This window comes from Miniopterus schreibersii (assembly GCF_964146895.1).
Source record: "Miniopterus schreibersii genome assembly, chromosome: 5".
In the NCBI taxonomy this organism is placed as follows: Eukaryota; Metazoa; Chordata; class Mammalia; order Chiroptera; family Miniopteridae; genus Miniopterus; species Miniopterus schreibersii.
Genome location: NC_138106.1, coordinates 48,414,097 through 48,432,871, shown reverse-complemented (window position 1 = coordinate 48,432,871; position 18,775 = coordinate 48,414,097). Strand labels below are relative to the sequence as shown.

At 39.3% G+C, this 18,775-nt stretch overlaps 1 protein-coding gene across 1 annotated transcript in view; it reads left to right on the top strand.

The window, feature by feature from the left end:
- The first annotated feature begins 14 nt into the window (after positions 1-14).
- Positions 15-18,775, top strand: part of FAM162A (family with sequence similarity 162 member A) — a 29,560-nt gene continuing 10,799 nt past the window's right edge. The window contains exon 1 of the mRNA XM_081139302.1: positions 15-207. Coding sequence (XP_080995428.1) covers positions 174-207 — 34 coding nt within the window. The 5' untranslated portion in view covers positions 15-173. The remainder of the gene's footprint in view (positions 208-18,775) is intronic.

Genomic DNA, 18,775 nt, shown 5'->3' with positions numbered 1-18,775 from the left:
CCGCCCATGCGTCCAGTGCGTCACGCACGACCCGCTCGCTCCACCCTCACGTCCCACAGCCCCCCCCCTCCTTCGCCGCCCGCGTCCTTCCCCGAACCGCACTCAGTGACTTTGCGTGCTCCCGCGTCATCGCCTCCCCCGAGGCGCCTTGCTGGTCGGCGGAGTAGGTGGCCATGGGGAGCCTCCGCGGCCTGCGCCTGGCGGCGGGTGAGACGCGGGACGGGCTGAGGGAGGGCGGGAAGCCTAGCCCCTGGGGTTGGAGGACTCCTGCAGCTTTCCCAGGCCTGGTAGGTGGTTGGTGCCATCACGCACTTCCCTCAAGTTGCTCGGAATTCTCCCTGCATGGTAGTGATAATGGGAGCGAGCAAGTATAAGCGAGCAACTGCTGAGCAGGCGCGCGGGTTGGCCCGGATTGACACTCGCGCCTGGCTGTCCGTCCACACAGCTCTCACCAACTTTAGGAGCCCTTGCTCCCCCGCCTCTAACCCCCTCCCATCACCAGCCTCCTCGGAGCTCGGCTCTTAGTTCACCCTCCATCCCTAGAATTCCCTCATTGCGTGATTCATAGTTCAGCAGCTTTACACCGTAACCTCTCCCTTCTCTCCGTTACTCTACTTGAGTCTTGAGTCCCCCCTGGCCCCCCATCTGGAGTTTATCTCTGCTGTCCGAGAAAACCTATAGTCTGGAGTTTCCTACCAATTTAGTGTCTGATTAGGCAAAGGATTTAAAGGTCTCACAGTTGTTTCCTTAAAATGGGGGATGCATTTCTTTTAAACAGTTCTACAATTAAGTGCTTTGAATTTCTTCAAGTGTTATATAAATGCAGGCTCTGCAGTTTGTTTTCCTAGTAGACATTTATATAATGAGTATTTGGATTCAGAGCCTAATTTGCCTTCTTGGGAACCAGCAGAGCTTTTCCTGATTAGGGACTAAGAAATTAGCATTTACCTCTTGGCTCTTTTCTTGGCACCAGTGCAAATCACTCTTGGTCACCTTAATAAGTTTTGATAAGGCTCAATGATTTATCTTTTATTCCTTGGTACGAAATTACTAAAAAGACGTTTAATTTAAATTCTAAAGGAAGAATCACCTTAAACTTGGCTTTGGAAATAATATGTGTACGTTGTAAATTAAGTAATGTAAAAAAAGTTATTCTTTACATACATAGTTTATTTTGCATTCCAGTGGAGCATGGACTAGAAAACATGTCTCAAATTGGAGAATATTATTTACTTGAAAACAAATACCCCCTCCACTAAAAGAGATTGATTTTATTGATTTGTTCAGTTTTGTTCAACTAATTTGGCTAAAATCTTTTGTATACTGTAGTGTCCCCCACCCCTTATCTGCGGTTTTGCTTCCCACAGTTTGTTACCCATGGTCAATCGTGGTCTGTAAATACACCTTGCTGACGGGTCAGGAGATAACTCGTGTCTGCACTTACATTAATTTAAGTAGTTTTAAACACCTTACTGACCAAAGTAGCTGGCCACACGGGCGAGTTCTGGTTTGAAATAGCTGGTCAGCAAGGTGTTAAATGGGAAATTCCAGAAATAAAGAACCTATACATTTGAAGTTTCAGGCCGTTCTGAGTAATATGATGAAATCTTGCACCTTCCCGCTCCATCTCACCCCTGGGCATGAACCATTCCTTCATCTTCTCTGTATACACTGCCAGCTTGCTAGTCATTTAGTAGCTGTCTTGGTTATTAGATTGACTGTTGTGGTATCGCAGTGCTTGAGTTCAAGTAACCCTTATTTTACTTAATAATGGCTCCAGAGCACAAGAGTAGTGATGCTGGCAATTCGGATATGCCAAAGAGAAACTGTAAAGTGTTCATATGTATAGGAAAAAATGTAGTATATGCAGGGTTTGGTACTATTCCTTGTTTCAGGCATCCACTGGGGGTTTTGGAATGTATCCCCCTCGAAAAGGCAGGGCTACTGTACATCCCTTTTAACTGTTACAAAGCTTTTCAGCACTGTAAATGAAAGAATTGTTGCTCTGTAAAAAAGCTAAAATATAGTGAGTAAAAGGGACTTTGACTACATAGGAACTAAGGGAGTGTTTATAAGTAGTTCATCTTCTTGCCTTGAGAATATATTTATGCATTATAAAGACTCCAAAGCCTCTCAGCAGACTTTTGATGTTTAAGAACTTCACTGTTGGGCACTCAATCAAAACAAAATTCCATATTTACCTGGCAGGGGAGATACCATAATCAGGAAGGTGGTTTTGCACTCTGGATGTGCTTACCCCTGCAATTTTCTCAAATGTGGGAAACTCCACTGCATAATTTGTGGTAGTGGAGGACTGCGTTTGCGCTCTCCCCAGTTTTAAAGAAGAAGAAAAAATTGCTTGAGCAATTTAAGAACAATTTTACTCCAGATAGATCCACTGAAGATGTTCTATAAGCAGCTCTTTCCAAGTGATCTTCTATGAATGCCCGATGCTTTGTGAGCAAGTCCAAATAACTTGCTCACCAACTTTTGCCCATTTTATAGCTAAATACATTCACATATATTATTTTACTTTGACTGATTTCTCACTGTAGCCTTCTTATGTAAGTCTTATCATCCCATCTCCATTTTACAAATGAAGAAACATAGGTCAAAAGGTTAAATGATTTGTCCAAGATCACTTCCCTTCACAATGTTAGAGCCAGGAGATGAGCCTGCCCTCTAATTCTGGAGCTAGTGCTCTTTGCCCTTGTTCAAGTTGCCTCCTCGAAGTGTGTTTATGTATTTGTCATGGCTAATTGGGTCTCATGTGCAATGAGAGTCATGAAATGCAGATTTACTTATGAAAGGGAAGCACATATCCATATGCAATTGGATTTTCAAGTAAGAAAACTGATGTGACAAGCATCCTGAACCAAATACTGTAGAGGTCTGTCCTCCTACTACCCACAGATTCAACCAAGCACCAATCAAAAATACTCAAAAAAAAAAAGTCCACAAAAACACGTGGTACCTTGTTGCTGATGTCTACTGTCTAATTAGGTCTATGATGGTGGCATCTGTAGTGAACTTGTACACTTTTTCTTGTCATTATTTCCTAAATAATGCAGAATAGCTATTTGCATAGTATTTACAATGTATTAGGTATTATAAGTATTCTAAAGGCTACTAAAAGCATTGGGGAAGATGTGCATAGGTTATATGCAAATATTATGCTATTTTATATAAGAGACTTGAGCATCCTTGAATTTTGGTATCTGAGTGGGTCCTGGAACCAATACCGCTCAGGTATCAAGGGACCACTGTATACCTCACTTATCCAGAATATTACTTGGAATAAGATACTTTAGGTGAGTGAAATTTCAAATAGCCAAAGCTTAATAATTTAAATGATGGCCTTTTATTTTTAATTGTTTCTGTCAAAAATCTTTGCTATGCTCCCTTAGCAAACAGAATATGGGCTTTTATGAGTTTGAATTTGTTTATTGTTTTGTAGATGTAGGTCAGGGTTAACTTGCAATATTTGGACCACTTTACAGATGTGAGGTCCTATGAACATCTGAAATTGTAATATATATAATATATAATCACATTCAAATTTTTATGCTTATATACCTGTTTATGGAGAGAGGGTCCATAGCTTGCATCAGTTACTCAGATCAATTTGTATTCTTTAACTTTAAAAGCATTGATACAGATGATTTGGAACTAAATAGCTACTGACCCACACTAGTGTGGGTTTCATGAAGGTAAAGACTGGATCTGTGTTGTTTTTACTAAATCGTCAGCACTTACCAGTGTCCACCTCATAGTAGACAGGCAATAGATATTTTTTTGGATGAGAGAGACTAGGAAGTATCACTGCAGATACAAGGCGAGTTATCTCACCTCTTTTCTGAAAGTAGAAGAAAACAGATATAACCTTCAGGACATTGTGTCTTTCTACAGAATAATTATTAAGTCAAAGGAATGGAAGGGCCTTATAAGAACCTTTCTTCACACTTTCAGAAAGTTTTACTGCCCTAAACTCCTTCGACTTATCAGTGGATTTTAAAATGAATTTATTATCACTTTTATACCAATTCAGTGGACCATGGCAACCTCCTTGTCAGTTCAGCCCACATCACAGAGCATTAGAATCAAGAGGTAGCATAGAAGTACTGTAGTCCATGCCCCTAATTTTAAAGATGAAGAAACTTAAGGCTCAAGAAAGAAATTGACTTGCCAGGGGTCACATGAGTACAAAGGTGGTCCGTAACCAAAATCTCCTGGCTCCCATTCTGATTTTATTTCCACTACATTTATTTTGTTTGTTTGTTTGTTCTTGCTAACCAACCTTAAATGAGTACATGCCCATTTCTACTGCTCCAGTGTTTGGCTTTGCCTCTCTCCCCCTCCAGGTCTTGCCAACAGGTTTTTGTTAAGTACACACTTTGTGCCCTGTACGCTATGAAAGCTCTAAAATGGGTGGGCTGCTCTGACCGGTTTGACTCAGTGGTTAGAGCCCTCGGACTGAAGGGTCTCAGGTCGATTCCAGCCAAGGGCATGTACCTGGGTTGCAGGCTTGTCCCTGGCCCTGGTTGGGGCTCTGGAGGCAACCAATCAATGTGTCTCTCTCACATCGATGTTTCTCTCTCTCTCTCTTTCTCTCTCTGAAAAACAATGGGAAAAAATATATATCTTTGGGTGAGGATTTAAAGAAAGAGAGAGGGAAGGAAAGGAGGGAGGGAGGGAGGAGGGAGGAAAAGAAAATGAGTGGATTGCCACTACTTGGGTTGAAGTTTATTGTAATGAACAAACATACTTATATAGTACACTTGGAGGGCTTTTACATGGCAATATAAAGTTTTTTATTGCAACAGGTTTTCAGTTCTGTGGTGTCCTGGAGCCAGTTCCTAGTGGCTTTGTGCACATCTCTTCCCAATTTCACAATCAGTGATGTTACATTGATAGCTTGAAGTCTGCCATGGTGAGGGTTATTGGCAAACACTATAAATCAGGGCCTTTCTCTGCTACTCCCCTCCCAAGAGCTAGCATTCCACTGGGTTTAAAAATTCAGAGAAAGGAAAAGTAGTGTAGGTTATGATTATCTATTGAAGGCTCCATTGAAACAAGGGATGGGAGAGTTACATGAGCACAGGCAGGGGTGGTAATGAGTCTGGAGAGGGTATGGGGGGCGAAAGGGCAGTAAGGAGAAAGGATGATCTGGGATGATCGGTCAGGAGGTAATAGAAGATAAGGTGTGGCCATTTGAAGGTTTTGGATCAGATGAGTTTGGACAAAAAGGAAGCCTTTGAGCAGAAACTGTTAAATATTTTTAAAAATTAACATGGCTGTTACATATAATACAAATAGCTGCTACCTATGAAGATAGTATAGTAATCCATGTGTGAGGTGATGATGGAAATGACTCAAGACGAATATATCTGGGAAGTGTTTTGAAGAAATTACTAGTATGATTGAGACATAAACTTGTCTTTGTCTGCTCAAAGGAAATACTCAAAGATTTGACGTTTTTGAGTATGGAGGACTGAAAGAGTGTTGCCCTGTCGTCAAAAATAAGAAAGTTGGGAAGGGGTTTGGCAGAGAGGATGGTGCATTATTGAGTAGTGGGTGGCATAGAGTTATAGGTAAGGATGGGACCTCTCAGTCATAGACCTGAGGACAAAGGAGGGGTAAAGTTAGGGAAATATATGGGAGTCATCATTGTGGAGCTGATTATTAAAACAGAATGGAGAAGTCCTCCCTGAGAGGAGTACCGGATAGAGGCAAAGGCTGAACCTTAGAGTCCTCACGTAATGTAAATAACAAAGTGGCAAAGAGGACGTCAAAGAAGGTAGATCATGGAGGTCATAGAAAACGGTGTAGAATGTCAGGAGGGACTGAGTCCTTGTAGAAGGATAAGATTAGTAGAGTCAAATGGCCACAAAGATGGGAAGAGTGGAGTCAGATGAGCTAATGATGAGAATCTAAAAAATATATGATTAGGAAGATCAATGATGTTATTAGTACAATTTTAGTAAAATGAGTGGGAGAAGAAACAATGTAGTAAAATATGTGGGTGGTGAGGTCAAGGTAGTGGATGCATGCCACTTATTCAGTCATTTAAGCTATGAAAGGAAGCAGATTATTACTTTATTTATAGAAGCTGTTAAGAACAAGTAAATGTTTTGTCCAAAATAGTATACTCTCAGTGCCACTGTGGTGTGATGAAATGGGAATTCTCATCAACTTCAGAGAAGTGTAAACCGAGTCAGCCCTTCTGAGAAGTGGTTTGTTGTACATAAAGAATCTTAAAAGGGTTCATATCCTTTTTAAAAAATATATATTTTTATTGATTTCAGATAGAGGCAGGGAGAGGGAGAGACAGATAGAAACATCAATGATGAGTGTCATTGATCAACTGCCTCCTGCACACCCTCTACTAGGGGACCCGGCCCGCAACCCGGGCATGTTCCCTGACAAGGAATCAAACCGTGACCTCCTGGTTCATAAGTCGATGCTCTACCACTGAGCCATGCCAGCCAGGCAAAGGTTCATATCCTTTAGCCCTCTATTACCATGATTATAAGAAAATAATCAGAAATACTGTCAGAGATTTATGGAGAAAACTGTTTCCTGAGACATTATTTGTAATAGTAAAAATGGGAGACAAATCCAGCCATAGGGAATGACTGAATTCAGGTTGTATCTGTGTGTTGGATGTTACACAGCTAATCAAAAATATTTTTAATTAATATCTAGGAAAAGTATTTGTGACATAAGTAAAATAGAGTATTTATTATGTGATTGTAAAAAATGTATATGGCCTTGGCCAGGTAGCTCAGTTGATTGGAGCATAATCCCAATACACCAAGGTTGTGGGTTCGATCCCTGGTCAGGGCACATACAAGAATCAACCAGTGAATTCATGAATAAAAAATCGAGCTCTCTCTCAAATCAATTTAAAAAAAGTTTAATGTATATGTTATATGTAAGCATAGGAAAAAGTCTGGGAAGAAATACACTAAGTTGTTATTCCTGAATAGTTTGATTATGGGTACTTTTATTTATTTATTTTTTAGCTCCAAATTTTCTGTAATGGGTAAGTGTTAACTTTTATGATTTCAGGTTTATTTTTTTAAGAGTGCAGAGACAAGGTTTGGCATTAAAAGGACAGTGGAAAGGAAGGATCTAGAGGTGGTGAGGTATAAGTTTAGTACAGCGTCCCTTGGTAAGAGGGATCACAGATGAAAGGGTTCATTATTTCAGAGTGAAAGACTTGTGTTCTCCTGAGACTGCAGGGAAGGCTGAGAAAACAGATGGAGAAATAGGGAATCTGTTTATGTCACAAAGCTGATTTAGGTCAACAGCCAAGGCCAAGAGTTTGAAACAGCCCCTGTTGGAAGTGGGCTGGAATATTGATGGGGGGGGGAAATCACTAATAAGTGGCCCTATCTCACTGAAGTCTGGCCACCAGATACATAGAAGTGCAAGACTTTTTTCCATAGTTTTCCACCAAATTAAAAACTGGACAGATGCCAAAGATTTATTTATAAATATGTTTTTTCCAACTCTAAAAGATTTTTCCCATAGAACCAATGTTACAAATGGTGATTAGAGATCTAGCCAGTCCACAAAAACTTATTATGTCAATCTGTCTTGCCAGTTTTTCCTTCCCAGTATTTTTCAGTGTGTTAGGGCCCTTTCCATTAGGACCTATAGCTATCCATTTTCTTTACACACCCCACTTGAATACAATGTTGTGACACCATCTGAAGGGAGGTTCCATGTTTATGTCTTCCCACCCCTACTACCCCCCCCTTCTGCCCCCCAGGCATGTCCTACATTCTGCACTAGGACTTATCTTCCAGAAATATCATTGTTATTGTTGTTTTCCTGCTCAAAGCTATTTTTCCTGTTTCCCTCCTTTTGAGGGCGTAGCAGACAAAAGGACTACTCTTTCTGTGGGGGAGCATGGGTAGTCACAACACCCAGAGCCAGTGAGCTGGGCCAGTGTCATCACTTAGATTCTGAGTCCTCGAACTTCAGCCCGCACTCTTAACAAGGCAGGATTAGGCTGTGATGGTAGCCTGGCAGGCAGATCCAGGAGTTTATGTCACATACAAGAGCAAGCAAATCAGATTTGAAGTCAGACAAAATCCATTCCTTGTCAGAATAGTTGTAGACAGGAGAAATCAAACCATTTGGGTCTGATCATTGGAAAGCTCAAAGCAAGTTAATACAGGGTGTCCCCCCAAAAATGTATGCACACTTTAACAGCTGATAGCTCAATAGGTGTTTATTTCTTTTCAGGTTTAACCTATTGGAATTAATCATTATTCAAAGTGTGTATATATATATTTTCAGGATATCCTGTATTTCAGTCTTGTTCATTTGTTTTGTTGTGATTGCTCTTTAGTGCAGTCCAGCTTTGCCTCTAATGTGGGAATTACGTCAGTGGTTCTGTATTCCGAAAGTTCTCTGGGTGGCCCTGCAGGTGACTCAGTTGGCCACAATGTTGTCTCGTACACCAAAAGGTTGTGGGTTTGATTCCTGGTTGGGGCACATACCTAGGTTGTGGGTTCAATTCCCGGTCGGAGAGTAGTGCGGGAGGCAACCATTCGATGTTTCTCTCTCACATCTCTCTCTCTCTCTCTCTGAATGAGAGAATTACCCTAACTTAGTAATTCTTCTTTCTACTAGGTCAGTTAGAGCAGCTACAAACATTTGACATACAATTCATTGTAATTATAAAATACAGTGTTGATGAGATAGGGTATGTATATTAACTGTGCTATACTCAGGATAGGCATACATGTAGCTTTTTATTCCTGAGACTTAAAATGGACTGATTCACACAACAAACTTCCTCAGACTTGCCCTTTCTTATCACAGGAAACGTTTTAGGACTAGCCATACCCTATTTCGATTCTAAAAGGATTAAATGGGCATTTGTGGACCATCATGAGTACTATAAGTATTTATATTAGAAAATCTTTCCATGAGACATGAAAAATGGAACATCATTGCCCCAGAAACAAGCTTCCCCCGGTGGAGGTCATGGTAGCAGCTACTGGAACATTAGGAAAAGAGAATGAGGGGGTTGGGCAAACGGTCATGTCACTGCGGTAGGATCAGCTCTGTGAGCTCTGGTCATTCACTGTGAAATCATCAGATAGTGGCTGTGTTTACCCGTGAGGGGCTGCCAGCTGCTGTGGAGGAGGGATGTGAAATAAAGCCTTTTCCACAGGGAAAGACAACTGTAGGCCAGTTCACACTGCATATCATTAAGGACTGAGTAGTGGATTAGAGACTGCGGGCTCTGTAAAATCTGAAAGCTGGACATACTTCACAGAGATTCCAAACTTCCAGTGTAATGAGTTACATATTGATATGCACAGGTTCGAAGTAAAGTTGAGCTTCTGGTCAGTAAGTTAACTGTTACAAAGGGGAGACGTAGTATTAAGCTCTGCAGATATACTCTGGCCGTTCATGAAGCTTATGTTCAACAGGACTCTAGCTGGTTGTGTTAAAGAGCAGCAATTCTCAAACATGGCAGCACGTTAGAATCACTTAGAGAATCTTTTTTAAAAGATTGATGTCGAGGTCCTGCTCCCAGAAATTGGGATTTCATTCTGGTGATTCCAGTATGCAAAGTTTGAAATCCAATTTTCTGCTGCAGTGCATCTCCAACTTTAGTATGCCTAAGCATCACTTGGAGGGCTTGTAAAAGCATTTTTTAGGACCCACCTCAGAAGATTCTGAAGGTTTGGTGTGGGGGTCTGAGAATTTGTGTTTCTGTGATGCTCCCAGCTGAGGCTAAATAACACTGGCCTAGACCTTGTATTGGTTTCCATGTGTCTGGCACACAGTAAGAACTCAGCAGCTGTTGAATGAATATGGGTGTCTTTATTCTCAAATTTTAATGTTCATATGAATCATTTGGATATCTCATTGAAAATTTTGTAGGTCTAGGTGGGAGCTGAGAGCCTGCATTTCTAAAAGGATCCCAGGTCATGTCAACCACACTTGAGAATAACAAGATGTGACAAGATATATAGTATTATGTGTAATTTTCTCATTTCATTTCTGCCAAGGGTACCAAGGTGACCTTCACCTGTGGATCTTTGGTCTACTCTGAATTGGGCACGTTTCCTACTGTACCCTATTTCTTTCTTTTTCTCTCCCATTCCAAAAGCATATTGGAGTGCAAGTGAGTGAGTGACATTTTTATAGCAATAACATAAAATTTCGTTCTCACCAGTTATTCTCTTGTCCATTTTCTGTTTCAGGATTCAGTCCAGGATATCACATTGCACTTAGTTGTCATGTCTCCTTGTTCTCTTCTAGTCTGTGACAGAGTCACATGCTTTGATTGCCATGATCTTGATAGTTTTGAAGAACACCAATCAGATATTTTGTAGACTGTCTCTCAATTTGGGTTTGTTTGATGCTTTCTCATGATGAGACTAGGGTTATTGGTTAGGGGGAAGAATAAATAGCACAGAGGTAAAGTGTCCTCATCACATTATATTAGGCAGTACACAATATCCACATGATTTATGACTGGTGATTTTAGCCAGTTTGTTTCTTCCATGTAAAGTCACTATTTTTTCCTTTCCATACTCTGTTCTTTAGAAGCAAGTCACCGAGTCCAGCCCATACTCCAGGAAAAAGGAACCCAGGAGGGAAGAGTATCTGCATCTCTTTGGGATTTTTCTTTAAGGAAGATTTGTCCCTTTTCCCCCATTTATTCATTCATCCAGTCATTATTTATATCAGTATGGACTCATATATGTTATACCTTAGGTTATAATCTATTACTACATTATTTATTTTGTTGCTCAAATCATTCCAGTGTAGGCTGTATCAGATCTGCTCCTGTGTCCCTTTATGTGCCCCTATCCTTTAGTTTTTTGAACACTTTTTTTCTTTCTGGCGCTACAGGATGTTCCAGATTCATCTTGTATTTTCTCTGCCCCTGCCTAGAATCAGCTGTTTTTCTCCAAGGAGCTCCAGTTCCCTTTATTAGATATTGGTATTAGAAACCAAGATCTGGGCACTGAGTGTGTCTGTTGCTACTGAAATGTCACTAATTCCAGGCCCACCCAGTGTGCAGAGCTGGGAAATACATGTATGCTAAGTCATGTGTACACACGTAATTATCCTGTACCTGTCCTGTCTATCTTATGTCATCTTTCTATAATTTACAAACATATAAACAATATATATAACATGTAAGTATATAAAGCTAAAATAGTACATATAGTGGTCTCTGGCTCTCATCTGGCACTATAGGGTTTCTTCTAGCTTTCCACCCTTGCTTTTGGAACTTCTTTCTCTGACAGTGAGAAACCTGGCTCATTATCCAGCATTTGTTTACTTATTTGTTCAACCCTAGTATACTTGTAAAACAGTTTTAGAATTGTTAACCCATGCTCATGTAAAAAAAAAAAAATCTGCCAATTAGAGTACAGTGTTTATGTATAGCTCTTTTTATCTTTAGTCTTAAGTTTCCAGTCAAAATGATGTTCTCCAAAGTTACTTAGGTCAGCTCCCTTTTTCCCCACCTTGAAGGTTATAAGGTTAGGTTATTTCATCCATTTCTAATACAGTTAGAGATGCTTGTCAAATTCTGCATTCCATCCTGGGATTCCTCCAGCATCGTGGTTGATTATTTATTTATTTATTTTTGATTCTAGAGAAGGAGGAATGGGTGGGGAGAGATAGAGAAAAAAAACACCAGTGTGAGAAAAAACATCGACCATACGCTCCCCAAATGGGGGATCAAACCTGCAACCTAGGTATGTGTCCTGACTAGGAATTAAACCCACGACCTTTCTGTGCACAGGATGACGGCCATCAACTGAGCCACACTGGGCAGGGCTCATTATTTTATTTTTAAGCAAATCATTGGCAGACTTCATAGCTAGCAACATACTTGCAACCCACCTGACAACTGATCTTGACAAAGGTTAGGAAACACTAACTTAGATAATCTTCTAAAAGCCTCTTTGTCATCTAGCATTCATTGAACCTTCAGTTATCATCACTGATTCCCAGAGATTGGTCGTGTTCCAGGACACATCATTGATGCTTCTCTCCATGAGGGTCTCAAAAGATTCTGAGAAAAAAGACATCCCCACCTCTCTGTACTGTCTGTCATGAGATAGGAAAGACTTTGTATGGAAAGGAGGGGACAACAGGGTAGAAGCCAGTACTTGAACCAGCCTCATCCCAGCTGACCCATAACAGTGTCCAGCTAGCAACAATACCTCTAAGGCACTGTTTTTCAAATTGTGAGCCCCAGGACCAACAATATGAATATCACTTGGGAAATTGTAAGAAGCGCAAATTTTCAGGCTCCACCCATACTCACTAAATCAGAAACTGGAAATGGGGTCTAATAATCTAGATTACAAGTCTTTTGGGTGGTTTGCACACTAAAGTTTAAGAACCTCTATTCTTTTTTTTTTTTTTTTTTTTTAATTTTTAAAAATTGAGAAAGAGAGGAAGGAAGAGAGAGAGAAACATTGATTTGTTGTTTCACTCATTTATGCATTCATTGGTTGCTTCTTGTGTGTGCCCTGACCAGAGATTCAACCTGCAACCTTGGTGTATTGGGAACACACTCTAATCAACTAAGCTACCCAGCCAGGGTGAGAACCTCTACTCTTAACATTAACCAGCCATTTGCCAGTCAGGGCCTTAGAGGCAGCTGTGAGGCTTCATCTTGACTTCCTGCTAAGGCCCTGGGGATGCAGAACTGTCAGCCAGGGACAGGCTGCAAGTTCAACCAGAGAGCTAAAGGGCTGCTTTCTTTTTAATTTGTATGTTTGCTTTTGTTTTTTTTTAACTGAAAAAATGTATATGTCTTTATTGATTTCGGGAGAGGAAGGAAGAGGGAGAGAAATAGATAGAAACATCAATGATGAGAGTCATTGATCGGCTGCCTCCTGCATGCCCCCCACTGGGAATCGAGCCTGAAACCTGGGCATGTGCCCTGCCTGGGAATCGAACCTTGATCTGGATCATAGGTCGACACTCAACCACTAAGCCACACTGGCGGAGCTGTATGTTTGCTTTTAATTGTGCTCCACCAGATGATGGAAAATTTTTGGCTTGGATTTCTGGGGCAAAAATTTCTATCTCCTTGAGATAGAAAATGAAGGCTGCCTGGCCGGGCATGGCTCAGCGGTTGAGCGTCGTGACCTGGGATCCAGGCGATCGGGGTTCGATTCCCGGTCAGGGCACATGCCCGGGTTGTGGGCTCAATCAGTGACTCTCTCATCATTGATGTTTCTGTCTCTCTCTCTCCCTCTCCTTTGCTCTCTCTGAAATCAATAAAGATGTATTTAAAAAAAAAAGAAAGAAAATGAAGGCCTTAATAATGATACTAAAACGTGTATGCTTTCATTTTTTTGTAATTGCAAAGTAAAAACTGAGATCACATCAAGTACTTCATTTTTTAGTGGTCATTTTTTTAAATTATTTTCTTACATTGGTCTATTATTGCTAATATGTATAATAAGATCATATTTGTATATGTTTTAATCAGCATTTATACCTTAGAGAGGTAAAAATTATTGGCATCCAATATGAAGTTGTAGTAAGAAAAAGTTGGGAGGAATTTTCTGATCTAGATAAATCCCTCATGACTTCAGGTCCCTACCCCCACCTCCACCTCAGGTACCTCTGTGATCTCAGATCCTGCTTTTCTTCACATTATTCACTCTTCCAGTACCACTCTAGTGCCTTTGCACTTACTATTGTTTCTATTTGGACTAGCATTCTGATATCTTCAGAAAGGTATGTATAGCCAGCTTCCTCACTTCCTCAAAAGTGGCATTATCAAAGAGAACTTTCCCTGACTCCCCTATCTCAAATTTCACACACATGCTCCATTCCAAGCACACAAACACTTCATGTCCCCTCTGTTTATGTTTTCTCTCTGGCACTTACTATCAACTGTATATTTTTTTTCTCCAGTAGAATGTAAGTTCTGCTGGCATAGATTTTTATCTGTTTTTGTGTATTGCCTGGAACAATGCCTGACACATGGTAGGTACTCAATTATTATTTGTTGAGTATCTCCAAACGTGCATTTATGTGACCGATAGTAAATAGGTGTGAATGTCCTTAATACCACACAACTGTACATTTAAAAATGGTTAAAATGGTAAAATTTTGTGTTATGTATATTTTACCACAATTTGTTTCAAAAAAATACAGTGGTTCTCAAAGTGTAGCTCCAAACCAGAAGTAGCAGCTTCACCTAGAAACTTGTTAGAAATGCAAACCCCCAACCTCCACCTCAGAACTATTGATTCTGAAACCAGAGGTGGGTGTGTTCAGTGATTTGTTTTAACAAGCCATTCAGGTGGTTCTCATGCACAGTGAAGTTTGAGAACACACCACTAAATAATTTTGTTTTAATCCTGACAGCCATAAAAGACTTTTGAAGAGCTTCATAGAATCTTCTCATGCCCTGGTAACTGCATAATTATCTTGGTCAGAAAAAGTGCTCTGGAAATGTTTTGAAGATTAATGTTTTAAGTAGTGTTTCAAAAAACAAACAACATTTGTGAGTGCCTGCTGTGTTTCAAGCATCTTGCCAAATGCTATAACATTTTTTTCTGTTTAATCTTCAAATCAGCCCTGGTGAAATAAAGACATTAACCACATTTAAAATGAGGAAACATTTTGAAATTAAGCAATAATCTTCCAATATCTTCCAATAAACTCCCATGTAAAAAACACACAAAACAATCACAAAAGTAATTGGAAAAGATTACCTTCAATGCATACTTTAGTAATAAAGACTAGATTAATGAGGTAAGTATTTGATCTAAGAAATTAGGAAAAAAATAAATAAACCCTCAACAAAACGTAAAATGGAACAATGAAGCCCTTCATTAAATTCCTCTAGCTAGTATCTAGAGTCTCTCACAGGGTGTCAGTGACAGTGACAGGCCCACAGCCAGCTATTTTTATTATAACTCCCTTTATATTCTATTTGAATTCTGAAAAATTAGTTGCAAAGTGTGGTAAAAGTTTCTGCCATTCTGCAGACAGTAATAACTCATTGCCCATCCCTGCCATAATGCTTCAGTGCTTTCAGTTGTACTCTTTTTTTCTTTTTTTTAAATTTTATTTTTGTTTAAAATATTACAGATGTCCCTTTTTCTCCCCAATGACCCATTCCACCCCGTCCCTTCCCCCTCCCCAGTCCTTCTCCCCACCATTGTCCGTGTCCTTGGGTTGTGCATATATGCATATAAATTCAAAATATTTAGCTGATGTCTCTTTGCTTTTAACACCTAACTAAATTGCATAGTGATAAGACTTCATAATCTATATGCTCTCAATTCTTTGAGGTTTATTTATGCTTACTTTCTGGTGCTTTACGGTATTGTTTTCTGATATTTATTAGTACCTAACTAAATGTGTGGCCAATTTTTTAAAACATCTTTTGTTTGAAATCATGCTTGAGTTTATTTGGACTTATTGCATTTATTGATTGTTGTCACTTATGTCTGAAAGCTTCTCAACCATTACATATTAAATGTTCTCTTTATAAAAAATAATAATAATAAATAAATAAAATGAGGAAACAATCAAGCTCATTGTAGTGTATACCTGCTGCCACTAGGTGGCACTGATGGTGTGGTTACTGAGACCCAGCAAAGCTTTCTTGGGTTACAGACCTAGAAAACTAGAATATATGAGGCCTCTTATGAAAGAAATCAGAATGCAGGTAACCACAAATCTTTACACAAATAGAGGTTCCAGCTTCTGGTGTGTTAGAGTAAGGACCTCTGAAACTCCACTCTTATATAAAAGTAATGAAAACATTGCCAAAAATTCTTAAAATCTATTTTTGCAGACCTCTAGAAAATAACCAGAGGTTGTAGCAATATGAGTAGAATTTTTCCAAGAAAAATGACTTAATCATGGTAAGAACAGCAAGCCTGGTGGAGTTTAACTGATTCCTATCTCCTCTCAGCTTTACAGCAGCCTTGAAAACTAATAGACCTGCCATCACAGTAGCTATGGAAACCAGCAGTTTAGCAGGAACTGAAGAAGGCAGAATGTATTTGCAATGCCCCAAGCCCCCAGCCCCAGAGAACTGTTACTATTTGACCTGTCTGGCAGTTCCCTAGAAACCCTCACTCAGGGGGTTGCTTGCTTTTTCTTTTTTTGTTTTGTTACAAGACCCAGAGCTAATTCAGTGCCAACAGCTCCCTCCCCACAGCCCTTACCCTGGAGCATGGCCCAACACACACACAGTCCTTCAGCAAAGGCTGGCAAACCTATTGGTGGAATGCATTTAAAGAAGTCTCTGTCCAGTTATTGGCTGACCACCAAACTAACACAGAACATAGACTTCTGTGGCAAAACACAACAAAGAACACAAGGGAATATGGATCTATGGATCAGTGGAATAGAACTGAGAGTCAGAAATAAACCCTCACATTTTTGGACAATTGATTTTCTATATTGTGCCAAAACAATCCAAGGGGTAGCCTTTTCAACAAATTATGCTGGGAGAACTGGATAGTGACATGCAAAAGAATGCAGTTGGATCCCTCCCTTCCACACACAATGTACCAATATTAACTCAAAATGAATCACAATCCTTCCCTGGCTGGATAGCTCAGTTGGTTAGAGCGTTGTCCCAATACACCAAGGTTGTGGGTTCGATGCCCAGTCAGGGCACATACAAGAAGCAATCAATGAATGCATAAATAAGGGGAACAACAAATCAATGTTTCTCAAGTCAATAAATATATATATATTTAACTTAATAAACTGATGAACAGAATAGATTCAATGACATGGAAGCATAGATGAGACTGACAAATGTCAGAGGGATAGAGGAGGGTGGGTGGGTGGGGGGGGAGAGAGTAACCAAAGAATTTATATGCATATATGCACAACCCAAGGACATGGACAGTGGTGGGGAGAGGGACTGGGGAGGGGGAAGGGACGGGGTGGAATGGGTCATTGGGGAGAAAAAGGGACATCTGTAATATTTTAAACAAAAATAAAATTTTAAAAATTAAAAAATTTTTAAAAAGTGAAATAAATAAATATATATATATTTAAAGATAAATAGGGTAAAAAGAAAATAATCACAATCCTAGATGTTAAGGCTAAAACTAACATTCTTAGAAGATAACATAGGAGTAAACCTTTGTGACCATGCATATGACACCAAAGCTCAAGCAATGAAAAAGAAATCGGACTTCATCAAAATTAGAAACTTCTGTACTTAAAGGACATCATCAAGATAGTGAAAAGACAACCCATGAAATGGGAGAAAATGTATGTAATCATATAACAGATAAGGAACTTTTATCTGTTGTTTGCAAATAACATCTCCCATTCTGTTGGCTGCCTTTTTGTTTTCTTGTCAGTTTCTTTTGCTGTGCACAAGCTTTTTAGTTTGATATAATCCCATTCATTTATTTTTGCCTTTACTTCCATTGCCTTTGGGGTCTCAAGTTCATAAAATGTTCTCTACAACCAAGGTTCCTAAGTTTAGTACCTATGTTTTCTTCTATGTACTTTATTGTTTCTAATCTTACATGTATGTAGGTCTTTGATCCCTTTTGAATTAATTCTTATACAAGGGGACCAACTGTAATCTAGTTTCATTCTTTTGCATGTGGCTTTCCAATTTTGCCAGCACCATTTATTGGACAAGCTTTCTTTTCTCCATTGTGTGTTTTTGGCTCCCTTGTCAAAAATTATTTGCTCATATACCTACCAGTGGTTTTACTTCTGGGCTGTCAATTCTGTTCCTTTGGTTTGTGTGTCTGTTCTGCCAATACCATGCTGTTTTGATTATCGTAGCTTTGGAGTATACTTTGAAGTCAGATAGTGTGATACCTCAAGCTTTGTTCTTTTTTCTCAGGATTGCTTTGGCTATTTGGGGTCTTTTGTGGTTCCATACAAATCTGGTGACTTTTTCTGTTTCTTTAAAAAATGACACTGGGATTTTGATGGGGATTGCATTAAATCTGTATATTGCTTTGGGTAGTATGACCATTTTAACTATGTTGATTCTTCCAATCCATGAATATGGTATATGTTTCCATTTAATTGTATCTTTTCAATCTCTTTTAATAGTGTTTTGTAGTTTTCAGTATATAGGTCCTTTGTTAAGTTTATTCCTAGGTATTTTATTTTTTTGGTTGCAGTTGCAAAAGGAATTGTTTTTTCATTTCTTTTTCTGAGTTTCATTGTTAGTATATAGGAAAGCAGATTTTTGTACATTGATGTGTATTCTGCAAGTTTACTGTATTTTATTATTCCTAAAATTTTTTTATTTTTGGTAGAGCTTTTAGGGTTTTCTATATACAGAATCATGTCAGCTACAAAAAGTGATACTTTTACTTCTTCATTCCCAATTTGGATGACTTTTATTCCTTTAGTTTGCCTGATTGCTCTGGCTAGGGCTTCCAGAACTATGTTGAATAAGAGTTGTGAGAGTGGGCATCCTTGTCTTCTTCCTGATTTTAGAGGAAAATATTTCAGTTTTTCACCATTGATTATGATACTGGCTGAGGGTTTGTTGTATGTGGCCTTTATTATGTTGAAGTACTTTCCTTCTATACCCTTTTATTGAGTGTTTTGATCATAAATGGATGTATCTTAGCAAATGCTTTTCTGCATGTATTGATAAGATCACATTATTTTTATTCTTTGTTTCGTTAATGTGGTGTATTATATTGATCAATTTTCATACACTGAACCACCTTTGTGCCCCTGTAATGAACCCCCTGATCGTGATGTATTATTTTTTTGATGTATTGTTGTATTCAGT